Source organism: Pteropus alecto, unplaced genomic scaffold, assembly GCF_000325575.1.
Source record: "Pteropus alecto unplaced genomic scaffold, ASM32557v1 scaffold3, whole genome shotgun sequence".
NCBI lineage: Eukaryota > Metazoa > Chordata > Mammalia > Chiroptera > Pteropodidae > Pteropus > Pteropus alecto.
This window is the reverse complement of record NW_006442484.1, coordinates 64128468-64141132: the sequence shown is the minus strand read 5'-3', so window position 1 is coordinate 64141132 and position 12665 is coordinate 64128468. Positions and strand designations below refer to the sequence as shown.

The 12665-nt window shown below is 37.2% G+C and overlaps 1 protein-coding gene across 5 annotated transcripts in view; it reads right to left on the bottom strand.

Moving 5' to 3' along the window:
• STRADB (STE20-related kinase adaptor beta) overlaps window positions 1–12665 on the bottom strand; it is a 20327-nt gene extending 7662 nt beyond the window's left edge. For 4 of the 5 annotated variants that reach the window (XM_015596780.2, XM_006921355.3, XM_015596779.2 and 1 more), the window contains exons 1-4: window positions 12526–12665; window positions 9492–9591; window positions 5951–6031; window positions 1606–1705 (exon numbers count right to left, since the gene is read on the bottom strand). In XM_015596780.2, the coding sequence (XP_015452266.1) occupies window positions 1606–1705; window positions 5951–6031; window positions 9492–9503 (193 nt within the window). In that variant the 5' untranslated portion in view covers window positions 9504–9591; window positions 12526–12665. The remainder of the gene's footprint in view (window positions 1–1605; window positions 1706–5950; window positions 6032–9491; window positions 9592–12525) is intronic. The other variant, XM_015596778.1, reaches the window with a different exon arrangement.

Here is a 12665-nt window from a genome sequence, read left to right as displayed (position 1 = left end):
TCCTCACTATGCCCTGTATTCTCGACCAGGGTGTGCATCAAAATTACTGAAGGAACGACTTCAAAAGCCAAAGCCTCCATTCACCAGAAATTTTGATTCAATAGGCTTGTGGTGGGATATAGGCATTGCAATTTTAAAAACTCAGGTGATGAGGATGATACTTCAGGTGATGAGTGATCTGCTACATCTTCCAGACTACTGCCTGAACTGCTGTGAGCTGCCCTTCTAAAGTCAGCATTTCAGCAATAGAACAGTACTACAGGGCAGCAGCTGAGAGCTCAGACCCCATAGTCAGAAAAGTTTATTTCAGATCACTAGCTATATGACCATTACTTAAATTCTCAGAGCCTCAGTACCCTTACCTGAAAAATGGGAGCGGTAAAAGGGTGAAAAGAAAAATTACGTATAAACCGTTCAGCATAATGCCTCTTAGATGCTATTATTACCATCACCACTATTCCACAATATCTTTCTAGCATGGAGAGGATAAATTCCAAACTTTTGCCTTAAATCCTTTGAGTAATGAAGTGGGTAAGTTGTAAGGGCTGACTGGGTCTGAACTTTTAAATTCACCATACAAAAACTTTCGATGTGTTCTGAACCTCCCTTTCCAGGTTTATCTCCTACAACTGCCTACTCTCCCCTTATTCCCACTTCTAAGCAACTGTGTGGTAGTCCCTTTCTAACCATCTTTCCTCATTCATCTAATGAATTAATATTTTTTACCTTTTTTAAAGTGACACCATCTGAACCTCCTTTCTAATTTTAGGGCATTTCCACCCTCATGCTATTTTAGAAAAGGTCAGATCCTTACTCTCTCTTTGTCTCCTTGACCCTGGCATGGGAGGGTCAATGACCTAAACTTGGTCAACTGGAGGATGGAGTGAGTGCCATAAGGAAGCAGAGGCAGTCAGAACTCACTGCAGTGGGGCCCTACATTGATGCTGTCAGTACCGCACTAGAGAGTACACTACCTAGGCTGCTCCTATGCCATGGCCCTGGCATGGTTCCAGTAACATAGCTTCTCTTGGCTTCTTCCAAGCCTATTTATTTTGCTAGCCAATAATTCTGTGAGTTAGCAATATTGTTCAAAAAATTCCTCTTTTGTGTTAGGATTGTTTTCTGTTATCTGTAACAAACACCCTGACTAGAACATGTAGCACTTTTCCTCATCCTTCAGGATCCAGCCCCTCTTTGCTATCTTTCTTGACTGAGGTAGAGAGTTGAATGCTCCCTAACACTGAGCACACCTCTACTAGAGTATCTTCCAGTGCATAAAACAAGGCTATCTTCCCAGAGAGAACGTGAACTCAAGTGTTTACATGGCTTTATATCCCTAGCACCCAACATAGCACCTGTTCGTAGTACTTAATAGATGTTTCTGAACACTCAGAGCAAATGTTTCACATGTACAAGGCTATAAACAACAACCCACACTGTTCCAAACTTAACTGAGAAAGGTTTCTACTACAAATGGGATTTTAAGTAAGTTTTTAAGTTAAAAGAAACTAACTTGGTTAAAGGACTATGATTGAAAAGTTCCTGGTGTAATCAATTTCATTTCTAACACTGAAGGATCAATTATGTGAAAGCCAGGATTATTACCTATTTCCACTTGGAGTTCATAGTGAGAAACATTGGTGGAACAGATCACTTCACTGGCTCTAGTAGATGGAGGCAACCAGGAAAGGGTTCGCTCATCAACCTGCATTGTTTTAAAAAGATGAAAATAAAATAGATATAAACTTTTTTGGTCCTCTACCGCAATATAAAATACAAATATATTTTTAAACACATAAGTGCTTACTAAGAAGGCACTGAAAGGTGGCTTAAGACACTGTTTTAAGATCCAAAAAAGAGTTTACAATTGCTAATAATTGATATTAGTTAAAAAGCTATCAGCCTGTAAAGGAGGAGAGGGCAGAAAAAACAGATTTATAGGTAGGAAAGAATATTTTCAAGCACAATTTTCAGTAAACATTTTCAGGAGTTACTAAGAATGGCTATTAATTCTTCAGGATATCTAACAAATATATCAAGGGAAGAGATGCAGAGACCCGTGAAAGACAGTTCGTGCTCATGCACTTGCTTCAAGTGGTCACCAGTTATATCCATTAAAAATAGAGGTACCTGCTCAGCTAGAGGAGGTGTTAACAGTCAAGGAACGATTTCCACACTGCATCTATTAAAATTGCTGAAGAGGTTTTTCACAAGATGAAATTAATCAGAAGAGAGGTCAGAAAGAAATTAAACATCAAGAGATGGGAGAACAGAGTACAGACCTCCTGAGTTAATGATCATATACCAACATGGGGTGTCTCAAAGAGGTGCTTTGGAGTCAGACAGCTAGGTTTGCACCACTCTCAGTGGCAGTGAAAGAACATGCACACAGGAGAAAGAAGAGGCTGACATCACTGATGTCATATGATAGCCAGGAGGATCTCCCAAAGGACACCAGTATCCAAAAGACACTTAGGAGCCTTTACAGGCACCAACAGGTGGTAGGAATCTTACTGCTACCTCCAGGGTAGAGAGAAAAAAGATGAGAGTTAGAATGATATTACTATGTGCTAGGAATTGTGCTAACTACTTTTTACATTCTTGATTCTACATGTTCCCTAAACTTTTGAGAGAGCAGAAAAAATATAATTATAAGGTCATGGCTAAAGATGAATAAAGGTGAATATTGTTCAAGAGGGATGAAGGATTGTAAAAAGAAATTCTACTATACAATTGGAAATAATCTCAAAGAAGAAGAAAAAAGAAATCTGAATAAATCAATTTAATTTCTTTAGAACAGGTAGTCTTCAAATAAACTCAGATGTAAAGAACACATAGAAGAGATAGAAGAGCATGTAACAATTTTTTTAAAATTTAAAGTGATAACCTATAAGACTGTCAGGAAGGCAAGAGAACAGAATGAACTGAGTCTTACAGTTTACTGCTTGAAAAATGGAATAAGGTCACCAAAAGATAGACTGAAATCAGACTAATCAACCTGTACTTTGCTTCCATCTTCTCCATTAGAGAAAAGAGTCTTCTTTAAACTAGAGTGTATATGTTGTAAATAAGTAGATGAAGTCTAAAACAGGTTGTTTTAAATAGGTTCAAACCTCTAGGTCAAAGACAATTGCATCCAGGGTATTAAGTTTGCAGACATAGTAGAACTCAGACAAGAAACCATAATGGAAATAGTCAAACGATGACCCAATTTTCAAAAAAAAGTGGGGGGAAGAAAACTACAAAGGACCAGCTTGATGAAGTTGCCCAATAAAGACTGATATCAAATTACTAGATAGGTGAATTATGGATGCTTAACATGATAATCACGAAAAGACAACATAGGTTTACTAAGAGTAAATCATCCCAAACTAACCTTTCTCTTTTTGATTTGATGACTAGAGAATTAGAAAGCAAAAAAAAAAAACAAAGTCTTGAAGAGATATGTGTATAACCATGTTCACAGTAGTATTATTCACAATAGCTCGATGTGGAAGCAACCAAGTGTTCATCAACACATGAATGAATAAGCAAAATGTGGTATATACATTCAATGGAATATTATTCAGCCTTCAAAAGGAAATTCTGCAATACTGCAATGCAAATAAACCCTGAGAATATTATGCTAAGTGAAATAACTCAGTCAGAAAAAAACAAATACAGTATAATTCCACTTATATTAGGTACTAAGAGTAGTTAAGATCACAGAGACAGAAAGTAGCATGGTGGTTGGCAGGGGATGGGAAGGGAGAGAGAATTCTTTAATAGGTATAGAGTTTCAGTTTTAAAAGATGAAAAGAGTTATGAAGATGAATAGTGGTGATGGTTGCATAACATTATTAATGTATTTTATACCACTCAACTGTACACTTAAAAATGGTTAAAATGATAAATTTTATATCACATGAATTTTGGAAACACGCGCACACACAGACACACACACACAGCAATGCCTGTGGAAGACTTCTGAGTTCTAGGCCTCTTTCGCAGCAACAGCAAGGAGATAACAACAGATACTTTACTCTCTGGACACTATCTCAATCTAAAGGGTAATACCTGAATGAAAACTAGGATCAGATGCTACATCCTACTATACAAAAAGACAGGTAACTGGAAGACTTTAGAGTGTTAGTAAGTAAAATGTGAAATGACAAAAAAGAAGCCAGCTGAGGATAGGATCAGAATAAATGTATAAACAGGATTAAATGGGATTACCTTACTTTGTAGGAAACAAGCCATTTGCAAGGAGGGTTCCATTTTGTTGTAAAAATTACAGTATAAAGTAAGGATGAAGCGGGGGAGGAAGATCCAAGAATAATATTTATTCCCAAGTACGTTTCTTTAAATATTATTTACATCAAGCATTGCCCAGAGGAGACAAAGATGAGAAAGATAGGATGCCTATTTGATGGGGATCATGTTATAACTGGAGAGATATCAATCATTGTGAGATAATATAGTAAATGCTTTTATGGGAATGTCTAAGATATGTAGGAGCATAATGTAATAAAAGGTATGAGGAAAGGCTTCAAAGATGTGACATTTGAGCCAAGTCTACAAATGAGAAGAAATTTTAGAGGTAAAAAAGGAAGATGGGTATTTCAAGCAGAAAGAAGAGTATGTGCTAAGACTTAGTAGCAAGAAATAAAACTCGAAAATTAAGACATGTTCCAACCACTCCTTATACCATGCTAAATTTAGGCCTTCCCCTTCACCCATCTGGAAAACCTCTACTAATAACCTAAGACTCAGTAACATTTGTCCTTGACAAACTGATTCTCCCTGTGGTGGATACTACGGTGCACAGCCAGATCTCCTTTAAGAATGGCGGCACTCATCTCCCCAACTACCAGGACAACTGAGTCTTGTAAAGGGAAATACCCTCTTCAGAAAGCTGCTGCCCTGCTCAGAGTTACAGGACTTCTCTGGGGGCAGCCTGTATTTAAGACTGATGGATACAGGAGTAAAATTGCCCAGAGCCCTTGGATAACTAGGTCATTTAGGTAGAGCCATGCCAGCTCCAGAGATGCTCACTGGACCGGTTAAGGCCTCTATTCAGATTTCCTGGGTACAACCAACTCTGCCTCCTTCACCCCTCACAAGTGTTGGTGAGGAGGACTTCCCAATAAACTTCTTGCATGCAAAAAGAAAAAAAAAAGTTTAGGCTTTATCCCAGAGGTTTTGGAAACCAATGAAAGTTTTAAAACTGGAAAGTGACACGGCAGACCTGTATTGCTAACAGTGTTGAATACTGATCTGAATGGTGAAAGGTTATGTGTGTGTGTGTAGGAAACTAGAGACAATGAGTTTACCTGCAATAGTCTAGGTGAGAGATGATGAGGTTTCAGTAGCAGCAGTGATCAGGTGAAGGAGGGAATAGACTCAAGGGCATTTCAGATACAGATTCATAAGACTTGGTATGTAAACTAGATATGGGAGCAGAGGAAGAGGCAGAGGATAACTCCATAGTTTCTAGTGACTAGTAAATGTGTTTTCATTAGTCAAAGCAGGAAATACAATGGGTTGGTGAAGTGTGAGTAAACGTTAAGGTTTTACTCAAACTTCATAGAGATGCCTTTGAAAACCCTAATCTGAGGGATTCTACAGACCCTCTGGTGCTCAGGAAGAATCCAGGGTTGCAGGTAAAAATTTGAGAATCATCAGTCCTGACTGATGCCAGGGTCTCCTCATAACCTGAAGGAAAACCTGAGGTAGCTTGAGGACAATATGAAATCTGAGCAACTGAAGCCATAGAAATAGGAGAGACCGCTCAGGGAAAGCTGGTTTAGGCAGAAGAGAAGAGGTCAATTATAGATTTCTGGAGAGTAACAGGAGTAGGGGAAGAATAAATAGTAAAATATACTGTAAAGAAAAGAGATATAGGAGGAATAGGAGTGAATGGTACTACAGAAGGCAAAGGAGTATTAATTGTACTCAATCATTTTCTTACCAAGTATTGATGGATACTGGTTTCAGACTGTGTTTCTGGTCTGAGTGATTCAACTTGTGTTCGTGAAGCACAGAAACAATCCTGGAAATTCAGAAATGGATTAAATAAGTGAAAAATGAGTCGTAAGATAAGTAGGGGTGGTATGTGGATACAAAAAGATCTGGTGACCAGGGTGAGGAGCAAAGGGAAAGGGTGGCATGCAAGAGCCTGAAACTGAAGCCAGGATCCACACCTGGAGGTACATAGTATGGGAAAGAAAGGAGAGGCAGGTGGATGCACAGAAGACAAATTTAATATCTGCTATACTTGGCATTATCTCTAATCTTATCTCTAATCTTTGTCCTCCCTTCTGGAGGTGATGGTATAAATTCATTTTTACAGCTGGTATTAATATTTAACCTTTCATCGACTTGGCAGTTTTTTTCTGAATAGTTAGCTAAAGATTATTCTGCTGTACTTATTAAAATCCTTTTTAATTTTGATCCTCAGTTTTTCTTAAGTGTAGGAACCATTTTTATCCACATTAAACCACATATTGAGTATATTTGGAACCACTTTTGTTTCTTAAAGTGATAAACACCTTTAACTTCAACTCAAAGCAAATTAAAAGACTTAGTTCATTATCACAATTTACATTTTCCTGCATTTTAACTCATGATCCTATTATCACATATAGCCCATAAAGAAATGTAACACCTACATATGATTTATCTCATCATCAATTAGTGGAGTGAAGTTGGCCTTATAGCATTTAGGAAGAAAGGACATGTCGAATGAAAAGTATAAACAAATTGTATGAAAGAGATTTTCATAATAAATTAAATTTTCAAGCATGTCATGAACACTCATTTTTATATGAACATTAGTAATCAAACATCCTTTCTTTTAAAATATGTCTGGGAGATGGGGTAAAAGGGATCAAATATGTGGTGACATTAAAGAATTAACAAAACCAAGTGTGAGAGCCAGAAAATAAATGAATAAATAAAACATGCCAGAATTTTTCACCTAATCAAACCAACCATTTTCCCAGTTAGCCTGAATTACTGATTATTTTAAGTTGAATTCAGATAGTCTGTATACCTTATTAATTTTATCAAAATAATTTTATATATATCCCCATTGTTATTATGTAAAACTTGCCCCCGAAGAACAGAAGTTAACAATGTTGAGAATGAGTTTCTCATGGGCTTCTCTAGTAAGCAATATTTCACATGTTGTCATAGCTCTGGGAGAATTAAGCACATCCTATGTGACCACACTGGAAAGGCTTCTTGGAAGTCTGTGCCTGGTTTCCTCCAAAATTCACTTCATGTACCTTTTCCCTTTGATAATATTGCTTTGTATCCTTTTGCTATAATAAATCTTAGTTGTGGGTATGACTGACTATATGCCAAGTTTTGCAAGTCCTCCTAGCAAATCACCAAACCTGGAAGTAGTCTTGGGGGGGGACCTCTGCCACAGCTATCAAAAGACATTCAAGCATATAAAAAGCCTTTCTCTCTAAAAAAGGCCCATCACTTTTTTTGATGAAAGAGAAGTTAATTTAAGACATATTGGGGCGTATTTATTAAAACTTAAATTGACCCTGATTTACTTTCAAAATAAGAGTATGATCCATGCTTTCAGTTTATAGAGAAAACATTTTATAAACATGGTAGACTTCCATTTCAATATCTTATATAAAATTTTCACAGTGCAAGAAACTGGTCACTATTGAATATGCAGACAGCTAAAACCAGCCAGTATTACAAGGCAGAATATTTTTGCTGTTCTCTCCTAAAAAATGTGAGCATGTTCATTAGCTGCCTGGGTTATAAAAAAAAGAATTACAAAATAGTCATATTTTATCCTTCAAAACATTTTTATATCCACATTGAATCAATTGGATGCTGATGAATATAATAGCTCATGAAAAATCTACACGGTGATCTCTTTTAGGCAGTATGATGATTTAAAACCATCCAGGAGAAAGCTCCTCCAAAATATTTTAGAATGTGATTTTTTTTATCCATTATCATAATAGCCATGTGAAAAGCAGTTATACTCTGGTGAATCTAAAGGAAAATATTTTACTTATGCTGCTCCTTTGAAAACACCATTTTTTAGCTTTCAAACAAAGGGTAAAAGTTGAATGAGGAGGAATACTTCATAAGTAAAAATATCGACTTTATCTCAGTTGTATACATATCTCATTTAGTAAAAAATATAAATATTTTCATTCAAAGAATTCTAAATATTTCATCGTTTCAGGAAGACTATCATTTAAAGTAAAATTATTAACAAATTGAATGAATATAAATCACAAAATCCATAATTATGTAATAATAGATTAAGATATCCTTTTTGCAAAATTTGGAAGCCCTGGGCAACCATGCAGCCTTCTGAATCTCAGGATCTTCATCTATCAAATGCCCTTTTATATCTCATCCAACTTACAAATTGTTATAAAATTGTTCATCTTACGTAATCAAACTGATCCATATTTTTTAGTGAATAAGAATTTACTGGAACACAGATTCATCTACATATGGCCTATGGCTGCTTTCACACTGGAATAAAAGAAGAGTAATTTAACAGAGACCATATAGCATACAAATACTATCTGGCCCTTTACAGAAAAAGTTTGCTGATACTTGCTTTGAAAAATGAGGTAGGTATTTCATCTCAATGTATTTTCCAGATATAGAAAGCTCCCACTTTTAAGTAGAAAAACTATACTTTAAACAAAAAGTAAACATATTCTGTATTTTCTACATAATACAGTCTCCTAACTTCATAGTTCTGCCTCTCAGACTTGGCAAATAAAGGAGTTGATTGGCAGATCTAAGTTTGAGCCCTGGCTCTAATTCTTTGCAATCTTGGGCCTAACTCAAAATAGGATTATACCACCTGCCCTGCCAATCACTCACAATTTTGAAGACTGAAAGAGATATGATGTATGAAAGTATTTGTAAATTACAAATCATCATCCAAATGCACCCATCAGTTTCTAAAAGATCACTGCTTTAATATAATAATTCAAATATTCAAGTATTGTATTCTACATAAGACACGGTGAACATCCTAAATGTTCGGTAAACTTAATCTAAAGCAGATCCCATGGATCTAAAATAAACAGAAAACAAGTTGGTACCTATACATCATATTATATGTTGATCCAAATGTTTTTTGTCTTGCTGTTAAGTCAAGGGGTTACTTTTAATACTATTTCGCTTGTCTTTAGTACGATGAAAATTTGTAAGATGGATTTAAAGATTTAAAGGATAAGGCATAGTTAACTGGATGAGAGAGACATATCTAAGTACAGTATATATATGAGAAAAAGTGGGCAGGGGTCAAAGGAGCACAATAATGAGTATATCAAAAAAGTATAAGAGAACCTCTTTTTTGAAGAGACAAAAACTGAATGAGAATTTAACTCATTTCTTAACATCTCAGAGCCTAAGACTATCCCATCGGAATCTGCCTTTTATGGTTCGGTATTAACATCTAATTACTCTGATGGCACAAAATTAGATCCACATTAACAAAAACTTACCAGAAGAGACATTGAATCGCTTTAGTTCACAGAAACTGATAAAAATCCATCTATTACAGAGAAGATTTTTGCCTTATCTTCAAGATATAGAAATATTCTACTGAAAAAAACAAAAGCAAAATAATTGAAATTTACATAAACATTCCTTGAAGAACTAGTTGCCATAAACCCACACAATATTTAGGTAGCTATTCCTTACAAAGACTGGAGACATTCCTGAAAAGTGCCTTTTAAAGCATTTCTGTTTACTTGGGATCTGACATCACAACAGAAAGGCACAGTGAAACTGAAAGGAGGTTCTGAATATTTTCAAACCCTCCGTATTCTGCATCTGTTCTTCCATATCTTTTCTGTACTACTTTTTTAAAGGATCCTAAGCAAAGGTGAAAGCAATACAGAAATGTTAGACCCACTTTTGATGTAAATAGTGCCACTTATAAATATGCCCCAAGAATTTCCAACAATTCCACTTACAAGTAAACTTCGAGGTTTCCAAAACTTCCTGATCAGATTACCTATTAAACCATCCCTGACCAGCAAAATTGGGAAGAATCAAGATTAGTAACAGACTAGAAATTCATAACATTTTCTTGTTGCCATGTTTTTAAAAAAAGAAAATTTTTTCAGTGTTCACGTGAAAGTATTATTTTCTGTAGGTTGAATATTTTAACCTTATGATATTTAGTTCTCAATTATATTCTTGTAATGTACTGACAGATATGAAAGATATATGGATTATTATTCAACTAATCCCTGTCTACTTCCACTAATAAAGAATTACTCTCAATAATTTATGAAGACTCTGCAACAGATTCAGAGATTTAAAATAGTTACTGCTTCAGATTCAGGAACTACAAAAGCACCACCAAAAGTTTCCAGATCTTTCCTAATGTTCTAAACTTGCTAGTGCCTGGGTGTTTGTTTCCTTACACCTAATCAATATAATATCTTCTCTTTCATATAAATTGTGCTTCACTATTTCATTTTAATTAATTCCTCAAGTTTGAGCAAGGCCTCTGCAAATATCTGAGCAAAATGAGAAAGAAAAGGAAGATTTTGTAAACCATAGATATTATAGAGTGGTACCCAATTTTACTGCTCAGGAAAGATGTGAATTTATTCAGGATGTTCAAACCAAAGGTAGAGAATGGGAAGAAGAAACTGAAAGAGTATGATTATTTCGTCATCTGCCATTCACTATCATTGATTTAAGGCGCTGGAAAGGAGGAATGCAATGCCTGCCCTGCCCATCTTCCAGAGTGATTGAGATCAAATGAGTTACTTCATCTGAAAGTACTGGTAACTACCAAACACTGTATCAATATAAGAACTTGAGTGGATGCTCTAAAAGGCACACTCAATTATATCATTGCAAAATGGGATGGCTCATTTGGAAAGCTAGTTGGCAATGTTTCCATAACCAAGAAAATGTTAATACCTGTGATGCAGTAAAATGTTCATTTCTAAGGAAATAAGCAAACAAATTAAGAAACCATATACACATAGAAAGTAATACTATAATGCGAAACAGCCAACTATTCATTCTGCAGTTGTTTAATGAATGGCTGCTATGGATACGGCACTGTGCTGGGCACTGGGGATACTCACTGGTCATCATGCACATAAGGCCCTGACCACCTGTAAGCTTACCATCTCACAAGCAGAAAGACTAGGGACATCATGATTAACTAAATTTTCTGGTTATTAGAATTTTAATCCTGCTTTTTCCACTTAATAACAGTAAGCTCTTTCTTAAACAGTAAAAACTTTAAACTGTTACATTACCTATTTTTCAGAAAAACTCAAAAGAAACAGGTACAATCTGTGAGAATAGTTAATACTAAAGAGGTTGTCCCCATGGGGTTTAATTCCAGAGGTTTTTGCTTTAGGTATGCAAGATTATTAAGAGATAATTTTACAAGACATTTTGAGGTCAGGGCAGCAGCTGCACCTAGTAAGGGCTGGGAGGGGGGTGATTTGCTGTCATAATTTTCTCTGCGTGCTCTTTCACTAGGTATGAACATAAAAATACTTTTTTAAAATTTGTATTTCAGAGGCCTGTTTCTAATTAATGTATGCATAAGTAAAACGGTGTGGTCACTTGCGCTTGTATTTAAAAAGCTAATTAGAATAAAGCTTTATAAATAATTTAAATTTGTTCTATAATAAAATGGTTCATCTGAAGACTTTAACCCGAAAGGCTGACACTGTGAAAATCAGGGGCTGCGTCTATTTACAGAACTCGGGTTTTGAGTTAATCATCCAAAAGAGTCCATTGTTATAGGGAATGCAAAAATAAAAAATAAATAAAACCACCTGCTTTAACTCTCTGCTGAGTTTTTAAATTACTGTAATTTTCAAAGTGATCTTGGAAACCCATATCTCAAAAATTATAGTGACGCACAACTCAGTAGAATTTTCCAAACTTAGTATCATGAGTCATGTTTTCAAAAAGTATTTACTGAACGCCTACTGTGTGCTTTGTGCTAGGCAGACGCTGTGTCACAATCCCTATCAAGTTTTGAGGAATAAAGTACTGTACAATACAAACCCACGAGGGAAAAACACAACGCTGAACTTAAATACCGAGGACAAAACGAAGCTTGAGCATTTGCTTTTGTAAAGGTTTCTTTCTAGGCCTGCTTTGAGGGGACTTTGTAGCGAACTCGCAGAAGGTGGCACTTGGAGCTGGCGCTGGAGGGTGTCTTGTGTTTGGAAACTCCACCAGACTCGTGAGCGCGGCCAAAGGTGAGAGCTTTGGGGGAGACAGCGCTGCAGGCAGCTTCGACCCGCGCACCTGGCCGGCACTGCCTGCCTCGCATACAGGTGCCTCCACCACCGCGTGGCCCCGCGGCTCAGGGCAGAGCCGGAGTCGCAGGGGTGCAGGGGCCGCTAGCCACGCCGGACCGGGCTCAAGACCCGGAGGCGAGGTCCAGCCCCGGGTTTCCCGCGGCATGCGCGGACCGAGCGTGCTCCCTCTGGTATTGACCGGCCCCTAGACCTTCCCCTCCCGGACCCGGCCTCCCCTCATTACCCTGGCGGCGATCACGGCTAGCGACTGTCCTCAAGCGGCCAGCTGTACGGGGCCTGGGCGGGCTTAGGAGCCCGGTCAGCCGAGGGGCAAGGCGAGGGCACAAGACCCGCTCCCAGAGCGGGCCGCGGGGCGCAGGAGGC